Raw genomic sequence first — 22329 nt, 5'->3', positions numbered from 1 at the left:
AACATATCTCAACATAGTAAAGGCCGTTTATGACAAACCCACAGGTAACATCATACTCAATGGTGAAAAGCTCAAAGCTTTTCCTCTAAAATCAGTAACAAGACAAGGATGCCCACTCTCACCACTTCTATTCAACTTAGTATTGGAAGTCCTAGCCATAGCAATCAGACAAGAAAAAAAAAGGCATCCAAATTGGAAAGGAAGAAGTAAAACTTTCAATATTTGCAGATGACATGATATTCCATAAAGAAAACCCTAAATTCTCCACCAAAATATTATTAGAATTAATAAATGAATTCAGTAAACTTGTAGGATACAGGATTAATTTACAGAAATCTGTTGCATTTCTATACACTAATAATGAACTATCAGAAAGAGAAAGCAAGAAAACAATCCCATTTAAAATTGCATCAAAAAGAATAAAATACTTAGGAATAAACTTAACCAAGGAGGTGAAAGACGAAGATTCAATGAAATGGAAAGATATCCTATTTTCATGGATTGGAAGAATTAATACTGTTAAATGTCTGTATACCCAAAGCAATCTACAGATTTAATACAATCCCTATCAAAATATCCATGACATTTTTCACAGTACTAGAACAAATAATCCTAATAAAATCACAGAAGACCCTGAATAGCCAAAGCAATCTTGAGAAAAAAGAACAAAGTTAGAGGTTTCATCCTCCCAGACTTCATATTATACTACAAAGCTACAGTAATCAAAAGAGCATGGTACTGGCACAAAACAGATACATAGATCAATGGAACAGAATAGAGAGCTCAGAAATAAACCCACACACCTATGGTCAATTAATCTATGACAAAGGAGGCAAGAATATACAATGGAGAAAAGACAGAATCTTCAATAAATGATATTAGGAAAACAGGACAGCTACATGCAAAAGAATGAAATTAGAATATTTTCTCACACCATATAAAAATAAATTCAAAATGGATTAAAGACCTAAATCTAAAACCTGATACCATGAAACTTTTAGAAGAAAATATAGGCAGAACACTCTTTTTTTAAAAAAATTTTATTTTTATTTATTTATTTATTTATTTATGACTGTGTTGGGTCTTCGTTTCTGTGTGAGGGCTTTCTCCAGTTTTGGCAAGCGGGGGCCACTCTTCATCGCGGTGCGTGGGCCCCTCACTATCGTGGCCTCTTTTGTTGCGGAGCACAGGCTCCAGATGCGCAGGCTCAGTAATTGTGGCTCATGGGCGGCATGTGGGATCCTCCCAGACCAGGGCTTGAACCCGTGTCCCCTGCATTGGCAGGCAGATTCTCAACCACTGCGCCACCAGGGAAGCCCTAGGCAGAACACTCTTTGACATAAATTGTAGCAGTATTTTTTTGGATCTGTCTCCTAAGACAAATGAAACAAAAGCAAAAATAAACAAATGGGCCCTAATTAAACTTAAAAGCTTTAACCCAGCAAAGGAAACCATCAAGAAAATGAAAAGACAACCTACTGAATGGGAGAAAATATTTGCTAACGGTATGACCAATAAGGGGTTAATATCCAAAATATATAAGCAGCTCATACAGCTCAATACCAAAAAAATACAAACAACCCAATTGAAAAATGGGCAAAAGACCTGAATAGACATTTTTCCAAAGAAAACATACAGATTGCCAATAGGAACGTGAAAAGATGTTCAACTTCACTAATCATCAGGGAAATGTAAATCAAAACCACAATGAGATGTCGTTTCACATCTGTCAGAATGCCTGTCATCAAAAAGACCACAAATAACAAATGTTGGTGAGGAGGTGGCAAAAAGGGAACCCTAGTACACTGTTGGTAGGAGTGTAAATTGATGCAACCACTATGGAAAACAATATGGTGGTTCCTCAAAGAACTAAAAATAGAACTACCACATGACCCAGCAATTCCACTCCTGGGTATGTATCCAAAGGAATTGAAAACAGTATTTCAAAAAGATACGTGCACTCCAATGTTCATTGCAGCATTATTTACAATAGCCAAGGTATGGAATCAACCTAAGTGTCCATCAACAGATGAATGCATAAAGATGATGTGGTATATATATATATATATATACACACACACAATGGAATACTACTCAGCCATAAAAGAGAATGAAACTTTGTCATTTGCAACAACATGGATGGACCTGGAGGCTATTATGCTTAGTGAAATAAGACAGAGAAAGACAAATATTGTATGTTATCTCTTAAATGTGGAATCTAAAAAATAAAGCAAGTGAATAACAAAATAGAAACAGACTCATGGAGACAGAGAGCAAACTTGTGGTTACCAGTGGAGAGAAGGAAGTGGGGAGGGGCAATACAGGGGTAGGGGGTTAAGAGGTACAAAGTACCATGTATAAAATAAACAAGTTACAAGGATATATTGTACAACACAGGGAATATAGCCAATTTTTAATAACTTTGAGTATAATCTATAAAATATTGTATCACTATGTTGTACACCTGAAACATATAATCTAAATCAACTATATTTCAATTAAAACAAATTAAACAATTTGTGCAGACCAGATTCCACAAGATGTAAAATAAAGTTGACGAACATTTTTTCAGAGTACTGACAGCAATATAAAATGATCTTTCAATGGGAAATATCAGAGAACTATTTCAGTATCTCAAATATTACCTATTTCTTTTTTTTCAAATATTACTTATTTCATAAAAATCTAATTTCATAGTATTTTAATAAGGAACAATGTGACAAAAAGGGTTCTATGGTAATACCAAATTAGGAAACAATGGATTAATCAGTTCAGTAATTTCTTTCTGGGGGAACTTCTTAGTGAGTTTAATATGCTTGTAATCATTATGAATCTGCAATCATGCAGATTTTTGAAAAATCATGCAGATTTTTCAATGTGGCATGTTTGAGGAATTCTCCTTCACCTAATGTTGTTTTGGAAGGGCTTGAGGACAGGATGATAAATAGATTTTATCTATATGTTGCCTCAGTTGATTATGAGTGGTTGCCTGGAGCAGTGTGTTGAGAAAGATTCTGAAGCCCAGTTGGATTCAACAAGAAAAATTATGTTATTTCTTTAGCCATGTCTGCCATGCATGTGAAGAGGATGGTGGCATAAATACCATGTCCTGCTATACCTCCTGTAGATATCTTAGAAGAATAGTTCTTCTTTGTCCTGTTTCTTCTTACATAACTGTGTAAATTAGCTTCTCATATTTACTATGCTGAACTAAGTAATGATTTGTAAATACAATTTCCTTCTACCTATTTGAAATTTCCTAAGGTTTTCAAAATTCATTTCACTATGGTCTTTAAAAGTTTGTAATGTATTTCTTTCCCAAATAGATAGGTTGTATACTTCAGCAACTGAGATGGAAGTATACACCAAAAGTATAGGCAACAAAAGCCAAAATAGACAAATGGAACTGTATCAAACTTAAAACCTTCTGTGCATCGAAGGAAACAACAGTGAAATGGCAACATACAGAATGAGAGAAATATTTACAAATCATGTATCTGATAAGGGGTTAATATCCAAAATATAAAGAATTTCTACAACTCTCAATAGCAAAAATATCCTGATTGAAAAAGGGGCAGTGGACCTGACATTTCTTCAAAGCAGATATGCAAATAGCCAACAAGCATATAAAAAGATGCACATCACGAATAATTAAAGAAATGCAAATCAAAACCACAATGATAAATCAACTATACTCTAATAAAATTAAAAAAAACCAACCACAATGAGATATCAACTCACACCCATTAGGATGACCACTATAAAAAAAACAAAACAAAATAACGAGTGTTATTTGGATGTGGAGAAATCAGAACTCTTGTGTATTGCTGGTAGGGTTGTAAAATGGTGCAGCCACTATGGAAAACAGCATAGCAGTTCTTCAAAAAATTAAACAGAACTACCATATATGATCCAGCAATCCCACTTCTGGGTATGTATTCAAAAGAATTAAAAGCAGGATCTTGCAGAGATATTTGTACACCCATGTTCATAAAAGCATTATTCACAATAGCCAAGAGGTAGAAGCAAATGTCTATTGATGGATGAACGAATAAAGATGTGGTATATACATATAATGGAATATTATTCAGCCTTGAAAGGAAGAAATCCTGGCATATGCTACAACGTAGATGAACCTTGGAGACATTATGCTGAGTGAAATAAGCCAGTCACAAAAAGACAAATACTGTATGACTCCACTTATATGAGATCTGCAGCAGTTGAACTTATAGAAACTGAGAGTAGAATTGTGGTTATCAGGGGCTGGGAGGAGAGGGAAGTAGGGAGTTGTTCAATGGGTAAAGAATCTCAGTTTTGCAAGATGAAAAAGTTCTAGAGATCTATTGGACAACAACGTGAATATAGTTAATCCTACAGAACTGTACACTTAAAAATGGTTAAGACAATAAATTGTATTGTGTGTTTTACAATTTTAAAAATATGTTTAAAAAAGAAAAGAAAAGAAAAATAGTGGTGCATTGCGTTAAGGACAGGGTTAGGGGAAGGTAGAAAGACCCTGAGAGTCCCACCGCAAATCAAGAGGTTTACCAAAATGCAGGTTAAGACCACCAGTCTGGGCCGCTCAGGTCTGGATCCAACTCCACAGTTTATGAGCTGGGAAACATTGTTGAGTTATTTAACTCTGAGCCTCAGTTTCCTCATGTGTAAAATGGGGCAATACCAGCATTTATCTTCAGGGTTCTTAGGTGGCTTAAATTAATACATGTAAAAGGTTTAGGAACTGTGCCTACCATTTTAAGAATTTAATAAAAGTTAGATTTTATTCTTATTCCCTCAGAATGTCAGCAAGTTAAGGGAATGCAGCCTGTAGCATTGGACAGATGGTTGTTCCAAGAATAAACGTCTTCTCTATATATAACAAAAGCATAGAAGAATGCTAAACATATCAACACCATTCCTCAAAGATGCAGTTGTAACATAAGTGTGATTAACTGACTTAAGTGATCTATTTGTAGTCTGATAAATTTAAAAGTTTATTAAAGAAGAAATGTTGAGATAGAAAAGGCTACTGTTCTCGCTATTTTATGAATTTATAAATTCATAGAAATACATATTTTTATTTTTAAAACTTTTAAGTGAAAAGGAATGAAAAATTGTGGCCCAGGAAAAACTTCGTTCCACTCTCTTAGGTTTTGCTACTGGGCCTAAGAATTAAACTGACAAAGACAGGCTAACAGAAGAAAAGCATTCAAATTTCTTTAATTTTTTGTGTGTGCATGAGATCTCTTCAGAAGGAAAATGAAGACCTGAAGAAGCTATTAGGCCCAAAAGCTTATATCCATTTTTACATGAGGAAGGATAAATTGTGGGGATGTGATAAGAGCTTGCGCTAGGGGCAGTAAATTGTGGGGCAGTGACTAGGAACTAAATGGGGGAAACTAATGGAAGATTGGTGTTATTTTACGAGGTGTGTTTGTACAGGTCCATTTCAACATCGATTTCCAGTTTCTGGTGTTAAGAATGTTCTTCTCTTCTTCTTCTCTTCTTCTCTCTTCTCTTCTCTTCCTGGTACAGGGAAGGCACCTTTCTTTGGGGAAATTTCATGTCCTGCTTTTAGGTAGAAAGGGGAAGTCACAGAGCCCTTCCTGTACCTGCTGTTCTCAAGTGCCTTCAGTTTAAAATAATCTGCCAAAGCAGCATGTTTTGGAAAGTCATGTTCTGAACCCTTCAGAAGAAAAGGTGATATACTGTCTATTACATTTAATTAATTTAAGCAGTTTGGTACTGGTGAAAGGATAGACAGATTAACTCAATAGCACGGAAGTCTCTCCCCTCCCTACCTTCCACCACCTGCATCTCCACCACCACCTCTTTTCCAAATAGGTTCCAGAATAGTATATAACAACTTAATTGATGGTAAAGGTAACATTTCAAAATGGTGGGAAAAGGAAGGACTAGTCACTGAATGGTTGTGGGGCAAGTGGCTAATATTTTGGAAAGAATAAGTAAACTTCTGTATGGTTATCAATTAAACTAAACTTCAGCTAGATCGAAGCCTTTAGGGTGACACTATAAAAACACATGACACCTAGGAGGAAATACAGGTGTGTGTTTATTCGATCTTGGGGTGGAAAAGTTTTTCTTTCTGAGCGTAAAAGCAAACAAGATCCAAAAAAAGGAAATATCGACATATTTAACCAGGTAAAAATTAACTCTGGAAAGAACACTGTATACAAACTATATGGGAATTGATCAATGTTGATCTGTAATTACACTTCAATAAAGTCATTCTAAACAAAATAGTAAACATTTGTGTAGAAGGATGTTAACTGACATATTATCCATAATAGTAAAACTTTCCAAACATCCTAAATGTTCCATAGGAGGGGAATATTTTAAATAAATTGTTGGCTCCCTGTTCTATACCCATTCTGGATAAATCAAGAAGTGGCAATAGAACCATATTTAGAAATATAACTACAAATACCATAATCAGTGAAAAAAAAGTTTCAGTGGTTGATCTGGAGAATGAGAATTAACAATAAGTTGCCCCCTCTTTTTTTTTTTTTGGTACTTTTATGCCTTTCAATACTGACTTTTAACTGATATACATCTGTTACTTTCCTACAAAAAATATAAGAAAAATACAATTGTATAAATAGCAGGATTCTAACTTCAAAAAAAATCATCAGAATATAAAGGCCTAGAAAAAAATACTCAAGTATCAACTGTGGTTTTTCACTAGGTAGTAAAATTATAGTTGATTTTTATTTTCTTAGCACTGTTCTATATTTCTTTTTTTTCATTTTCACAATTGCACATTTTTTAATTGAAGTATAGTTGATTTACAGTGTTGTGTTAGTTTCTGCTGTACAGCAAAATGATTCAGTTATACATATATATATATATACATTCTTTTTTATATTCTTTTCCATTATGGTTTATCACAGGATATTGAATATAGTTCCCTGAGCTATACATTAGGACCTTGTTGTTTATCCATTCTATATATAATAGTTTGAATCTGCGAACCCCAAGCTCCCAGTCCATCCCTCCTCCACCCACCCTCCCCCTTGGCAACCACAATTCTGTTCTCTATGTTTGTGAGCCTGTTTCTGTTTTGTACATAGGTTCGTTTGTGTCATATTTTAGATTCCACATATAAGTGATATCATCTGGTATTTGTCTTTCTTTTTCTGACTTACTTCACTTAGGATGGTAATCTCTAGGTCCATCCATGTTGCTACAAATGGCATTATTTCATTCTTTTCATGGCTGAGTAATATTCCATTGTGTATATGTACCACATCTTCTTTATCCATTCATCTGTTGATGGACATTTTGGTTGTTTCCATGTCTTGGCTATTGTGAATAGTGCTGCTATGAACATAGGGGTTCATGTAACTTTTTGAATTATAGTTTTGTCTGGATATATGCCCAGGAGTGTGTTTGCTGGATCATATGGCAACTCTATTTTTAGTTTTTTGAGATACCTCCATACTGTTTTCCACAGTGGCTGCATCAACTTCCCAATTCCCACCAACAGTGTAGGAGGGTTCCCCTAACAACCAGCAATTGTTATTTGTAGACTTTTTAATGATGGCCATTCTGACTGTGTGAGGTGGTACCTCATTGTAGTTTTGATTTGCATTTCTCTAATAATTAGTGATGTTGAGCATGTTTTCATGTGCCTGTGGTCCATCTGTATGTATTCTTTGGAGAAATGTCTATTTAAGTCTTCTGCCCATTTTTCCATTGGGTTGTTTTTTTGTTGCTGAGTTGTAGAGCTGTTTGTATATTTTGGAAATTAAGCCCTTGTCGGTCATATCATTTGCAAATATTTTCTCCCAGTCCATAGGTTGTCTTTTCTTTTTGTTTCCTTTGCTGTGCAAAAGCTTGTAAGTTTGATTTAAGTCCCATTTGTTTATTTTTGCTTTTATTTCTATTGCCTTGGGAGACTGACCTAAGAAAACATTGCTACGATTTATGTCAGAGAATGTTTTGCCTATGTTCTCTTCTAGGAGTTTTATGTTGTCATGTCTTATATTTGTCTTTAAGTCATTTTGAGCTTATTTTTGTGTATGGTGTGAGGGTGTATTCTAACTTCATTGATTTACATGCAGCTGTCCAACTTTCCCCACACCACTTGCTGAAGAGACCTTTTCTCCATTGTATATTCTTGCCTACTTTGTCAAAGATTAATTGACCATATGTGTGTGGGTTTATTTCTTTGCTCTTTATTCTGTTCCATTGACCCATATGTCTGTTTTTGTGCCAATACCACACTGTTTTGATTACTGTAGCTTTGTATTATCTGAAGTCTGGGAGGGTTATGCCTCCTGCTTTGTTCTTTTTCCTTAGGATTGCTTTGGTAATTCTGGGTCTTTTACGGTTCCATATAAATTTTAGGATTATTTCTTCTAGTTCTGTGAAATATGTCATGGGTAATTTGATAGGGATTACATTAAATTTGTAGATTGCTTTGGGTAGTATGGCCATTTTAACAATGTTAATTTTTCCAATCCAAGGGCACGGGATATTTTTCCATTTCTTTGAATTATCTTTAATTTCCTTTATTAATGTTTTATAGGTCTCAACATATAAGTCTTTTACCTACTTAGTCAGGTTTATTCCTAAGTATTTTATTTTTTTGGATGTGATTTTAAAAGGAATTATTTTTTTTACATTCCCTTTCTGATATTTCATTGTTAGTGTAAAGAAATGCAACCAATTTCTGTATGTTAATCTTGTACCCATTACTTTGCTGAATTTGTTTATCAGTTCTAGAATTTTTTTGTGGGGAGTTTTTAGGGTTTTCTATATATAGTAATGTCATCTGAATATAATGACAATTTTACCTCTTCCCTTCCAATTTGGATAACTTTTATTTCTTTTTCTTGTCTGATTGCTGTGGCTAGGACTTCCAATACTATGTTGAAGAGAAGTTGTGAGAGTGTGCATCTTTGTCTTGTTCCAGATTTTAGCAGGAAGGCTTTCAGCTTTTCATCATTGAGTACTATATTGGCTGTTAGTTTGTCATAAATAGTTTTTATTATGTTGATATATGTTCCTTCTATACCCACTTTGGGTAAGAGGTTTTTATCGTGAATGGATGTTGAATTTTATCAAATGCTTTTTCTGCATCTCTTGAGATGATCATGTGGTTTTTGTCTTTTGTTGATGTGGTGTATCACATTGATTGATTTGCATATGTTGAACCATTCTTGTGATCCTGGGATGAATCCAACTTGGTCGTGATGTATGACCTTTTTCATGTGTTGTTGGATTTGGTTTGCTAATATTTTGTTGAGAATTTTTGCATGTGTATTCATCAGATGTTGGCCTGTAATTTTCTTTGTTGATAGTGTGTTTTTGTCTTGTTTTGGTATCAGGGTGATGGTGGCTTCATAGAATGTCTTTGGGAGTGTTCCCTCTTCTTCAATCTTTTGGAAGAGTTTGAGACAGATAGATATAAATTCTTCTTTGTATGTTTGGTAGAATTTACCTGTGAAGCTATCTGGTCCTGGACTTTTGTTTGTAGAGAGTTTTTTTTTTTTAAATTATAGATTCTGGGCTTCCCTGGTGGCTCAGTGGTTGAGAGTCCGCCTGTCAATGCAGGGGACACGGGTTCGTGCCCCGGTCCGGGAGGATCCCACATGCCGCGGAGTGGCTGGGCCCGTGAACCATGGCCGCTGAGCCTGTGCGTCCGGAGCCTGTGCTCCGCAACGGGAGAGGCCACAACAGTGAGAGGCCCGTGTACCACACACACACAAAAAAAATAAATAAATAAAATAAATTATAGATTCTATTTCACTTGTAGTGATCAGTCTGTTCAAATTATCAGTTTCTTCTTGCTTCAGTTTTGGTGGGCTGTATGTTTCCAGGAACTTGTCCATTTCTTCTAGGTTGTCAAATTTGTTAGCATATAATTCTTGTTTTTTTTTTTCTTGTATTTCTGTGGTATCAGTTGTTATTTCTCCTTTTTCATTTCTTATTTTGTTTATTTGGGTTTTCTCTCTTTTCTTCTTGGTGAGCCTGGGCAGAGGTTTGTCAATTTTGTTTACCCTTTCAAAGAACCAACTCTTGGTTTTATTGATTTTTTTTCTATTTTAAAAAATCTCTATTCTATTTATTTCCTCTCTGATCTTTATTACTTCCTTCCTTCTGCTGATTTTAGGTTTCATTTGTTGTTCTTTTTCTAATTCTTTTAGGTAGTAGGTCAGGTTATTTATTTGTGATTTTGTTTTTTGAGGAAGGCCTGTGTCGCTATGAACTTCCCTTTCAGAACTGCTTTTGCTGCATCTCATAGATTTTGTATGGTTGTGTTTTCATTGTCATTTGTTTTAAGGTGTTTTTAAATTTCCTCTGTGATTTCATTGTTGACCCACTGGTTTTTTAGTAGCATGTTGTTTAGTCTCCATGTGATCATTTTTTTCTCATTTCTTTTTCTGTGGTTGATTTCTAGTTTTAAGCAATTGTGGTCTGAAAAGATACTTGAAATAATGTCTATACTCTTAAATTTGTTGAGGCTTGTTTTGTGCCCTGGTATGTGGTCAGTCCTAGAGAATGTTCCATGTGCACTCGAACAGAATGTGTATTCTGTGGTTTTTTGTATGTAATGTCCTGAAAATATCAATTAAGTCTAACTGTTCTATTGTATCATTTAGGATCTCTGCTGCCTCATTGATTTTCTGTCTAAAAGATCATTGGTGTGAGTGAGGTGTTAATGTTTCCTACTATTATCATCACATTCCTGTCAAGTTCTCCCTTTATCTCTGTTAGTATTTATGTATTTGGGTGCTCCTCTATTGGGTGCTTATATGTTGATGAGTATAATATTCTCTTCTTATATTTATCCTTTTATCACTATATAGTGTCCTTATTTATCTTTCTTTATGGCCTTTATTTTAATGTCTATTTTGTCTGATATGAGTATCACAACCCCTGCTTTCTTGTCATTTCCATTTATGTGAAATAGCTTTTTCCATCCCCTCACTTTCAATCTATGTGTGTCCTTTGCCCTAAAGTAGGTCTGTTGTAGGCAGCATATTGTATGCTCTTGTTTTTTTATCCAATCTGCCACTTGGTCTTTTGATTGGAGCATTTATTCCATTGACATTTAAGGTAATTATTGATAGATATGTATTCATTGTCATTTTAAACCTTCTTTTCCAGTTGATTCTGTATTTCTTCTTTATTCCTTTCTTTTCCTTTTTGTTTTTCCTTTTGTGGTTTGATGAGTTCCTTTTATATTATGCTTGTGTTCTCTTCTTTTTGGCTATTGTGAATCTATTGTATTTTTTTTTGTTTATTTTTTTAAATTAATTAATTATTTTATTTTTGGCTGTGTTGGGTCTTTGTTGCTGCGCGTGGGCTTTGTCTAGTTGCAGTGAGTGGGGACTACTCTTCGTTGTGGTGTGTGGGCCTCTCATTGCAGTGGCCTCTCCTGTTGTGGAGCATGGGCTCTAGGTGCACAGGCTTAAGTAGCTGTGGCTCGTGGGCTCTAGAGCACAGGCTCAGTAGTTGTGGCGCACGGGCTTAGTTGCTCTGCAGCATGTGGGATCTTCCTGGCCCAGGGCTCGAACCTGTGTCCCCTGCATTGGCAGGCAGATTCTTAACCACTGCACCACCAGGGAAGCCCTATTGTATGTTTTTGATTTGTGGTTATCCTGTTTTTCAAGTATGTTAACCCCTTCCTGTATCTACTTGCTTTAGACTGATATCCATACAGGCTCAAACACATTCTAGAAGAAGAAAACCCTACATTTTCTTACTCTCCTCCTCCATATTTTGTTATTTTGATGTCCTCTTTTACATCTTCATGTTTATCCTTTTGCTGTTCATTGTGGTTATTATTACCTCACAGAAATTTTTTTTGATATTTTAAATCTGTATACTGGCTTATTTAAGTGTTTTACTTTCCAATTGTGATTTTCTCTTTCCTATAGCTTCTTGCTTCTTTTCTATTTAGAGAAGACCTTTCAATATTTCTTTTAGGATAGGTTTAGTATTGCTGTATCTTTTTAGTTTTTGCTTATCCTCAGAAATTCTTTATCTCTACTTCTATTCTAAATGATAATCTTGCTGGGTAGAGTATACTAGGTTGCAAATTTTTCCCTTTCAGGACTTTGAATATATCTTGCCACTCCCTTCTGGCCCGCAACGTTTCTGTAGAGAAATCAGCTGATACCCTTATGGGGGTTCCCTTGTAATTCTTTGTTTTTCTCTTGCTGCCTCTAGAATCCTCTCTATCTTTAACTTTTGCCATTTTTATTATAATATATCTTGGTGTAGGTCTGTTTGGGTTCATCTTGTTTGGGATCTTCTGTGCTTCCTGTACCTGGATATCTGTTTTGTTTTTTAAGTTTGGGAAGTTTTCAGCCATAATTTCTTCAAATACATTTTTGGTCCCCTTTTCTCTTTCTTCTCCTTCTGGAATTCCTATTACGCATAGATTGGCACACTTTATATTATCCCATAGGTCTCTTACATTGCTTTCATTTTTCTTTTCATTTGGCTTTCTGTCTGCTGTTCTGGTTGGGTGATTTCTGTTATTCTATCTTCCAGATCACTTATTTGCTCTGCATTGTTCAATCTGCTCTTCATTGCCTTTAGCTCAGCTTTTATCTTAGCCAATTAGTTTTCTAATTTTTCTTGGCTCCTCTTATAGTTTCTAGTTCCTTTTTATAGTAATCTGCATTTCTATCAGTAGCCTTTCTTAGTTCCTTCAGTATTTTCATTCTCTCATTTTTGAACTTGGTATCTGTCAGACTGAAGAGTTCTGTTTCATTGTTTGTCCTTTCAGGGGAGTGCTTTTGATCTTTTAACTGGGAGTGGTTCCTTTGCTTCCTCATTTCACTTATGTTTCTCTTACTCTGTGAGTTTAGGAGAAACGATTATCTACTGTGGTCTTGGAGGGCTATTTTTATGTGGGAGCATTCCTGTGTAGCCTGCGTGGGTTTAATATTTTTAGTGCAAGGGCTGTTCTTAGTATGAATGGCTGCCACCTCTTTCCTCAGTGTGTCCTAGCCGTTATCCCCTTGATAGGGGGTGTGACTGGTGTTGTGGTGACCAGAGCCTGCCCTGGATGTTGAGCGGGTCCTCCTCTTTGCTCTGTGGTTGTCACAGCACTGTCAGGGGCAGAGTCTGCTCCCTAGTTGTTGGAGTAGAAGCTGCCAGATCCGTTTTTGAGCTGCATTTCTGAGCTGCATTTCTGAGCTGCGGTGTGAGGTAGGTGGGATCGTATTCCTCCGTCAGAGCTGTCCACCAGTGAGTGTGCTCTGTTGTGTCACTTTTCACCTGTTGTGTGGGCTCACAAAGTACACTGTTGTTGGCATCGCCCTTGGCCCTGCCTGAACCGTGGGAATGCTGGCAATTGACCCTAGTGTTCCTCAGGCATTGTTTTCACAAGGCCACCAGCACAGATCCATTACGTCAGGTCCCGGACTGCAGTAATCGTGTATCTGGACCCGCCATGGGAACTAATGAGGCAGCTCAGACCCTCGCCTCACCCAGCCCCCACCTGTATGTGCCCACAAAGCTCATCGTTGATAAAGCCAGACCCATCCCAGCCACAGGAGCCCCTGTTGTCTGCTCAGATGTCCTGCAGGCACTGAGTTTACAAAGCTGGTGGCAGAGGTTTGAATTCATGGTTCATACAGCCATGGGGAGATATTTCAGCCCTGCTTCTTAACTCACACGGCCCCTGGGGCTCAGCTTTGATTTCATCCCCGCCTCTGCATGTGGGCAACCTGCTGGTACCTGCTCCTGGAGCCCACTGAGGCAGTGGCTGGGGGGCAGAGAAAGAGGCTGCTAAGGCGGGCCCACCCCTCCCTTTGTGCGCCACTTATCAATGGCACTTTGCTTTAATGGCGGGCCTGGGCTTCTTCCGTGTACACCCCTGTTTGCAGCTGCACCACGCTCCAGCCCCACTCAGGCTGTCTCCATGCAGCCAACCCCAGTCTTCTCCCTGGGTCTGTCCTCTAAACCCCGAGTTTCAGCACCCAGCCCCAGCCTGTACCAGCAGACGTGCGTCTTGGGCTGGGGCACGCAGACCTGTGGCACGGACCATCTGTGCAGGTCTCTGCTCTGCCTTCCACAAACCAGTTGTTGTGCTCTCCATGGAGCCTCTAAAGCTCCCTTTCTGTCCTGGCTGATGTCCCGGGACTTCCCAGGGTGTGGGAACCTTTCCTTCCTCCCAGGGGCACAGGTCCTCTTCTGCTTCCTTTTTTTTTTTTTTTTTTTTTCCTTTCGTCCTACCAAGTTATGTGCAGATCTTTCTTGTCCTTTCAGGTGTCTGAGATCTTCTGCTAGCGTTCAGTAAGTATTCTGGAGAATTGTTCCATATGTAGATGTATTTCTGATATATTTGTGGGAGGAGGTGAGTTCCACGTCGTTCTACTCCCCATCTTGATTGGATCCCACTTTTCTGAATTTCTGAATTTTCGATAATGAATATAAAGTTCCTTTATAATCAGAAAACCAATTAAAAACAAAATATGCTGCTACCGTTATTACAAAGAAATAGAATAGTATCCTTTCTATTGTAAATATTACGAATTTGATTATCTTACATATAATCTGATATGTATCCATCCCCCCCAAAATATTTCAGGCCCTATAACTATGTCTTCCTTGATCTTTGTTAAATGAGATAGAATACTATGGATTCCCACAAATAACTGAACAATCAGGTAATTATTTGCTATTGGTCTAGATGTTGGTTCTGATAGATGGGAAGCCTTTTGGGTTACTGCACACTCAACCAAGTATTAAATGAGATTTCCAAGAGTTCACTTAAGTTACAAGTTTACATAATCTAGGCTTCTAATTTTAGTGTTTTTTAACAAATATTTTATCACAAAAATTACTTTGATGTCTTTACCTCCAAGGTAACATGCAATACATTTCTTCCTGGATAGGAGTAAATGTGGGAAATACTGCCTAACAGTCAGCCTAGTGCTAGGACTGCCTAAGAAAGTGTAAATTCAATGCCAGAAACACACAGGGAGACAAGGATTTAACAACCCTTTATTGTCTCTCTCAACACACACCTTAGGCAATGGACAGAGCCCTCCAAAGTGACTAGTGGCTGAGTATCAAACAAAAGAGGTAGCCAAGGCTTAAAAACATGTGATGTAACTTGCTATTCCTTGCCATGACCCACCCTCCAAAAAAAAAAAAAAAAAAACCAAAAAACAACCACCAAAAACAAACTATGCAAGACTTGAGGCTCACATAACCTAAACACACAATTCTAGGAAATCATCAGCTCTCGAGAGTTACAAGCTTTCCATTGTCTCTTCTGCCTACATCCCCGTTCCTTCCTCTGGCCCTAGGCTGTCAGGCAGTTGGCTATTTTTGACCTGATATCCCTTTCAAGGATGCCTTTAAACCCAGATTTAGTCATGGAACCAAAGCCTGGCCATCTGTATATTTCAGCCTGTTGACCACAGAAAAGTCCATGTGAACCAAGTTGAACCAGAGGCTTAATCAATGGACATTTTTGTGTGAGTTACTAGGGAACAGAGAAGCTCTCTTTCCATTGTAATTGTCAGGTATAAGGATAATTTGTGCTTGGAGCGTCTGAGCATCAGGATGGAGAAGAAGGTCCACTAGAGGATAACACCCGCTTACAGGAAAGCAAAGCTGAGAGTTGGAGAGAGAGAGAGAGGCAGGGAAGGGGGAGGAGTCAAGTCAGGGGGACAGACAGTGCTAATGACATCGGATGTGATATGAGCAGAAGGAAACCTTTAATGGATTAAAGCCGCTGACACTTTAGAGTTGTGACAGCAGTTAGTACACCCGGATGAACACACCCCAAAATGTATAAGGGACTATATACCTCCCTTCCCAGTGGTCTTAGAACACTGGATCTTCTACCCATTCTGTTTCCACTTTATAAAATAGTTAAGGACACACTTTGTGGAGGAAGTTTAAAATGTTAAATAAAAACTCCAAACTAGTAATTATTATAAAATATAGTTTAATTTCACTCTTCATTATTTACCACAACATTTTAAAAATACCAACATACAGACAAGAGCAAGTGAAATGGAAAAGAGCTTAAAAATTCTATAAAAGACAAACCTAAACTCAACACTAAGAGCAGTGACACACACACTGAACGCTCCCTAATGAGTTCAGAAAGCGTATTCTAGGTTGGATGGGTTTTCTTTCTAAAGTCAGCTTTTACTGGAGCCACATCTGGAGAGGTCTCTAAACCGAAATTCTTATTTTATGTGGAAGGGATCTTCCCAGACTTCTTTTAAAAAGCATTTCTTATAAAACAGGGGCAGACTTATTCTAGGCACAAAAGTCATAAATGCCTGTCCTAGGCCCCACGGAACTTAGAAAAATTAATCTAATGAAAACAAAGCCCTATAGGAATGGGAAAGTGACACCTAGTGGCCACGCAGCAGGTTTTCTTTATGGCTTCTGATCATTGTAGACGTCAGGGCTGCTGTGCCCACAATACTATGCTTGGCAAATCTGAATCTCTAATTCCAGAGCCCAACAATGACCTACCTGAGTGGTGGATTCCTCTTTACAGCAGGATCTGAAACTGGACCCACTAAACATGGTCTGATACCTAGAGAGTTGCTATTTTATATACCTGTGTCCTAGAGTCTATGGAGATTTGTCAAAGATTATGACGACCAATGAATATAGCCTTTTCCCATTATGACACTGTAATTAGATACTTTCCTTTAATTCCATTTATTTACCAAAAGTCTATTCTGTATCTTCTTGTTTGTCTTTGTGCTTATCAGTGGATTTCCAAATTTAGTGACTACCATAGGGTGTCAACATACACCTCAAGTTTTGTTTGGTTTCAGTCTAATAAAATGTCTAACATTTTCAAGTTTACTCATTTCAAAAAAGTTTTAAATTTGATACATCGATAGAGGTTCACAGTTATTTGCACTGAATCGAGGATCAATAAATGTCCTTTAAACCATAGCATTTAGAGGTAAATATCATACTTATAACCTTTGGTCTGCTTAAATAATATCCACTTAATAAAATGTTCTAGAGCAGGGCCATAGAATGGAAATATAATGTGTGCCACATGTGTAATTTAAAACGTTCTAGTAGCCACATTAGGATGGTAAGAAAATAAAATTAACTTTAATGTTTAATTTGGTATATCCAAAATATTATTTGAACTGTAATCAATATAAAACTGTTAATGGGATACTTTATATTCCCTTTTTTCATACTAAGCCTTTGAAATCTGGTATATGCACTTTACACTCATAGCACATCTCAATATGTATTAGCCATGTTTCAAGTACTCAGTAGCCACATGTGGCCAGTGGCTGTCATACCGGACAGCGTATGTCTAGCAACGGGCTAATGCTCGAGTCCTGCGGGTCAGAATCACAGAATTAGAACTGGAAGTAAATGGAGAGATCAAACCTCTTTTTACAAATAAGGAAACCGAGGCACAGAGAGTTTAAATGACTTGCTTGAGGTCACACAGATAAATTTAGGTTGAGCGGGCTCTCCTGACTCCAGGCATGCCTCTCACTCCACGACATCATTGTAGGTAATTCTTAGAATTAAAAAAAAAATAGAGTATTCTTTTTAGGATGTTTTCATTAAACTTGTAGATATTTTTCACCAAAATGCAAGAAATTAATTGGTAGGAGAAAAAAGTAATATAGTGTAAAGCATAAAAATATGTCACTCCCAGTAGCAATCAAATATAAATAGAATGCATTTTGAAGAAAGCACTGAACTCAGAGCTACAGTATCATACAATGCATGGATTGGATCCTGGGTCCAGGGCAAAAGATAAATATCAGAGTGGGCTACTAAAGGATCAAAGCCTTCAATTGGCTTTCCATCCATAAGTCTATGGGATAACCTCTCCTCTTGCAAAGAGGATTGTTACTGTGCAAGCAGCAATGGCCAGCCTCTAGAAAGTCTGCCTCTCAGATCCCTGCCTCATGAAGTTTTGCCCCACCTGCTTTGGAGGTCATGCAGCCACAATGACCTATCCTGCTACCACTAGCTTAGGCTGACTCTGGAGGTCTAGCCCGACCTGCAATGGTCCACATCCCTAAAATGTTACATTTGCAGGCAGGCCTCTCTGGCTTAGAGAACAGATGTGATCCTTCACGCTTCTTCAGACTTAACTGTCATGCTTAGGCCACTACAAACCAATATATCCCCCATCTTGTGAGGGTTTTTTTGACTTATTCTAAACCTAGATGTCTCCCAAGTCCTCAAATGCCAGAACCAGGAATGGTGCTGACCCTCTGACATTTCTGGAACATTGCATCAGCTCAAGACAATAGGCCAGTACATCCTTGCCCACACAGCCACTGCAAATGTCAAACGTGAAGGAACATTTGATTTTGGTTGTTACCTGTTGCTATGTTTGCCATTAAGGTGTCTGAAAGTTCTAATCTATTACTTACAGTCTACGGAAATATGAGAGGTCAAAAGAATGCTTTGTTTTCGTGGGGCTCTGAGGGAAATCTGCTGGAGATGTACAGCACCACATAGAAAAGAAAAACTGGATTTGATCCCCATATCTGAGCCTCAGAGTTTCCCCATTAGTTTCCTAGACTATCATTACTTTCCCTTGTAGGGCACAAAAGAGAATCTATGGGAACACACGTAGTAAACTAGAAAGAACTATTAAAACCATAGGTATTATGGAAGTATGATCTTCAAAAAGGTAGCTATACATACAGTATTTTATTTTTGGTTTTTTGGGGGGCTTTTTTTTGGCCGCGCTGCACTGCTTGCGGGATCTTAGTTCCCCGACCAGGGATCAAACCCATGTCCCCTGCAGTGGAAGCGTGGAGTCCTAACCACTGGACTGCCAGGGAAGTCCCTACATACAGTATTTTAAATATCCTTAATTCTTGCCCTCAATTTGAGCTACCTCTGAATTAATTACTGGTTTAAAAAATGCTCTCGATTTTTAATTATAGCTAGAAAATTGGTTTTTAAATTCTTTCTCATTGCCTCATGGTTTTAAAAACACACTTATCTAATTACCTTTGGTTACAGGCAATAGTAACTGTAATTGCCTAATAATTTAAAAAGCCAACAACTGTTCCTAGGTCAGTTAACTAATCATTTAACCAGTGAGACTACTGCTTTCTCAAATGTGTATAAAGAAACTGGTTTATATACATTAAACATTAAAAGACATATGAACTTAATTGTGACATTACACAAGGCGTTGACTCTGCCTGGGCCTGTTTCTTCCTCTAAGACTAATCCTAAAGGTTGCTAAAAACCTTTTCACCATCACAACTCTGTTCTCTCTGTAATAAGAATCTTGAGTGGTTATATTAAGACTAAATCTTATAGGCAAAGGTTAACTACCACCAAGCTGTAGGGCCCAAGATCTTTCCTTTTCTGTAAGCAAAGCTGAAACTCTCTCAGCTTTTTTTTTTTTTCCTTTTCTGAGTTTTAAATAAGAAATCATCTCACTTAAAATCCATCTCAAAGTGCTCAACTGAGCATAACTATCATGGCTCTGTGCTTGCCCAAGTCTACAAAGACTGAATACAGTATTCATTGTGATTACCACTACAAATTGCACTGTCCCTTTAATGTTCAAGTACTTATCGTTTTCTTAAAGTGGATAAGCCCTATCCTCAATTAAGGAAATACACAAGGAATGGAAATGTTCCAGATTACACAAATCTTCTATTATAAATCAATTATAAATGAATCTCAGACACAAGGAAGATGTCAACACATTAACTTCCCCAAACTGAAAACAACTGCATCAAAAAATAAAACCCAAACAAGATACATGTGGTATTCTTGGTTAGAAAGACTTTAGCAAAAATATAGCAACTAGTGGGCTTTAAGCTATGTCAGTGAGTAAAGCGGTCTATAGAAAATTTTGAGAATTTGAAGGGAAACATCACATTTCCCTGTACCCCTGTGAAAGTCAGGAGCAAATCTATAAAAACTGGTCAACCATTAATAGGAATAAAAGATAAAAACAGTTATCAGTACAGTACAGAAGAATATATAGTCTTTCGTAAGCGAAATGCTTCAAAACGTTTCTCATGTTGAGTTAAAAATCAAATGCTAGAGTGCCCAGTGGATGTCACTGAAGTCCCCAGGGTCTCCCAGTCCCCCCTCTGCTTCTAAGTAATTCATGAAGGCAGCCATGGCTGTGTCGTCATTGTCACAGAGGGCATCAAAATCCAGCTGGGCACCTTCTCCTATTGAATTAAAATACAGGCTTATGTAAGTACATTTGGAGGTTAAAAAATGAGTTATCAAAAATGGCAAAGCAAGGCTAGGATACCGTACAGTGTATTATTGAAGGCAAAGTATGCCTCTTAAATTGCAGAAGCCTGATACATTTTTAAATGGGTCGCCTATTTTTATAACAATCTGCTGTCAGATAAATTGAGCTTCACTCATTTGATGCACTTAAGTGAGCTAGTCTACGAGCTTTCTAATAGAAAATAAAAGCTAAGAGGTACAGACTCCCAGACAGTTGGAAGCTAGGGGTTGGGGTTTATTCATGTGTGTATATAGAGCCTTGAAGGAGAAATTTAACTTTAATCTGCCTTGTGAAAATACTCTGCTTGTTTAACCCCAAAATGAGAAGGCTGAGACAAAAGCATCTTCCCCCAAATCTGAAAGACTCTTATAAAAGTGGGGGGGGGGTCCCCAGATTTTTGATTGAAAAAGGAAATAAGGAGGAACCATGGAAATGAGATTTAAATCAGAGATAAGGAAGAGGTTCTAGAAATTCAGGGTTAAAACACAGCTACAGATTAATCGAAGTTTTCTAGGTATCTTTCAAAGTACAATAGAATTTGAGATGATTAATATGTGGCTCTCTGTGAAGCTGATGTCCAGGTTCCTTCAAGTCCTTTGATTCTCTTTAACATACATTTTCAGGAGATCAGAGTCAGTTATGGGGGGGTATAAAATTGTGTCATTTCAATTTTCTTCATTTGGACTTTGCATAAACATAGTTAAAATGAATAATTACATCTTAAACATTTTATGATTGGTATCTTTAAAAATTCTTTTTCTTAAGAATGGACATTTTCCCCTAAATACAAAAGCTTTAGTTTTATTGAAATTGTGTTTTAATAATAACCATAACTGATTCAGTGGATAATCAAATTTTCAATGACAGGTCCATTAGGTAGCATACACTTGAAAATTAACAGCATGATTACTGTATTTATGATTTTGAATGAAAAACTCTTAGTTATTTTAATTGAAGTATAAAAAATATGTTATAATGTGTTAGTTTCTGGTATACAGCAGGGTGATTCAGTTTTATACATATATGTTTTATATGTATAAAACTGAATCATTATATATAAAATATATATGTATTATTTTTCAGATTCTTTTTATAGTTTATTACAATATATTGAATATAGTTCCCTGTGCTATACAGTAGGACCTTGTTGTTTATCTATTATATATATAGTAGTTTGTATCTGCTAATCCCAAACTCCTAATTTATCCCTCCTCATCTTTTCCCCTTTGGTAACCATACGTTTGTCTTCCATGTCTGTGAGTCTATCTCTGTTTTGTAAATAAGTTAATTTTTTTAGATTCCACATATAAGTGCTATCATATGATATTTGTCTTTCTCTGTCTGACTTACTTTACTCAGTATGATAATCTCTAGGTCCATCCATGTTGCTGCAGATGGCATTATTGCATTATTTTTTATGGCTGAGTAATATTCCACTGTGTATATAAACCGCATCTTCTTTATCCATTCATCTGTCAGTGGACACTTAGGTTGCTTCCATGTCTTGGCTATTATAAATAGTGCTGCTATGCACATTGGGGTGCAAGTATCTTTCTGAATTAGTTTTCTCCAAATATATGTCCAGGAGTGGGATTTCTGGATCATATGGTAGCTTTATTTTTAGTTTTTTAAGGAACCTCCGTACTGTTCTCCATAGTGGCTGCACCAATTTACATTCCCACCAACAGTGTAGGAGGGTTCCCTTTTCTCCCCACCCTCTCCTGCATTTATTATTTGTAGACTTTTTGATGATGACCATTCTGACCGGTGTGAGGCGATACCTCATTGTAGTTTTGGAAAAAATCTTAGTTTTAAAGTTGTTTGCATCTCTAGAAATTTCCTAAGCCTGAAAATATAGTGATTAAGAGAGAGTTTTGGGGGCTTCCCTGGTGGCGCATTGGTTGAGAGTCCACCTGCCGATGCAGTGGACACGGGTTCGTGCCCCGGTCCGGGAAGATCCCACATGCCGCGGAGCGGCTGGGCCCGTGAGCCATGGCCGCTGAGCCTGCGGGTCCGGAGCCTGTGCTCCGCAACGGGAGAGGCCACAACAGTGAGAGGCCCGCGTACCGCAAACAAACAAACAAAAAAAAAAA

General features: G+C 37.3%; 1 protein-coding gene across 17 annotated transcripts in view; it reads right to left on the bottom strand.

The window, feature by feature from the left end:
• BMAL2 (basic helix-loop-helix ARNT like 2) overlaps positions 1-22329 on the bottom strand; it is a 133086-nt gene that overhangs the window by 17289 nt on the left and 93468 nt on the right. For 16 of the 17 annotated variants that reach the window (XM_055085525.1, XM_024128994.3, XM_055085520.1 and 13 more), the window contains one exon: positions 19395-20168. The exons of the other annotated variant lie outside the window; for it this stretch is intronic. In XM_055085525.1, coding sequence (XP_054941500.1) covers positions 20032-20168 — 137 coding nt within the window. In that variant the 3' untranslated portion in view covers positions 19395-20031. Of the gene's footprint in view, positions 1-19394; positions 20169-22329 lie in introns of those variants that run through there. 17 annotated transcript variants of the gene reach the window in all.

Source organism: Physeter macrocephalus, chromosome 6 (assembly GCF_002837175.3).
Source record: "Physeter macrocephalus isolate SW-GA chromosome 6, ASM283717v5, whole genome shotgun sequence".
Lineage (NCBI taxonomy): Eukaryota > Metazoa > Chordata > Mammalia > Artiodactyla > Physeteridae > Physeter > Physeter macrocephalus.
The sequence above is the reverse complement of the archived record's forward strand: the minus strand, read 5'-3'. Positions and strand labels throughout refer to the sequence as shown.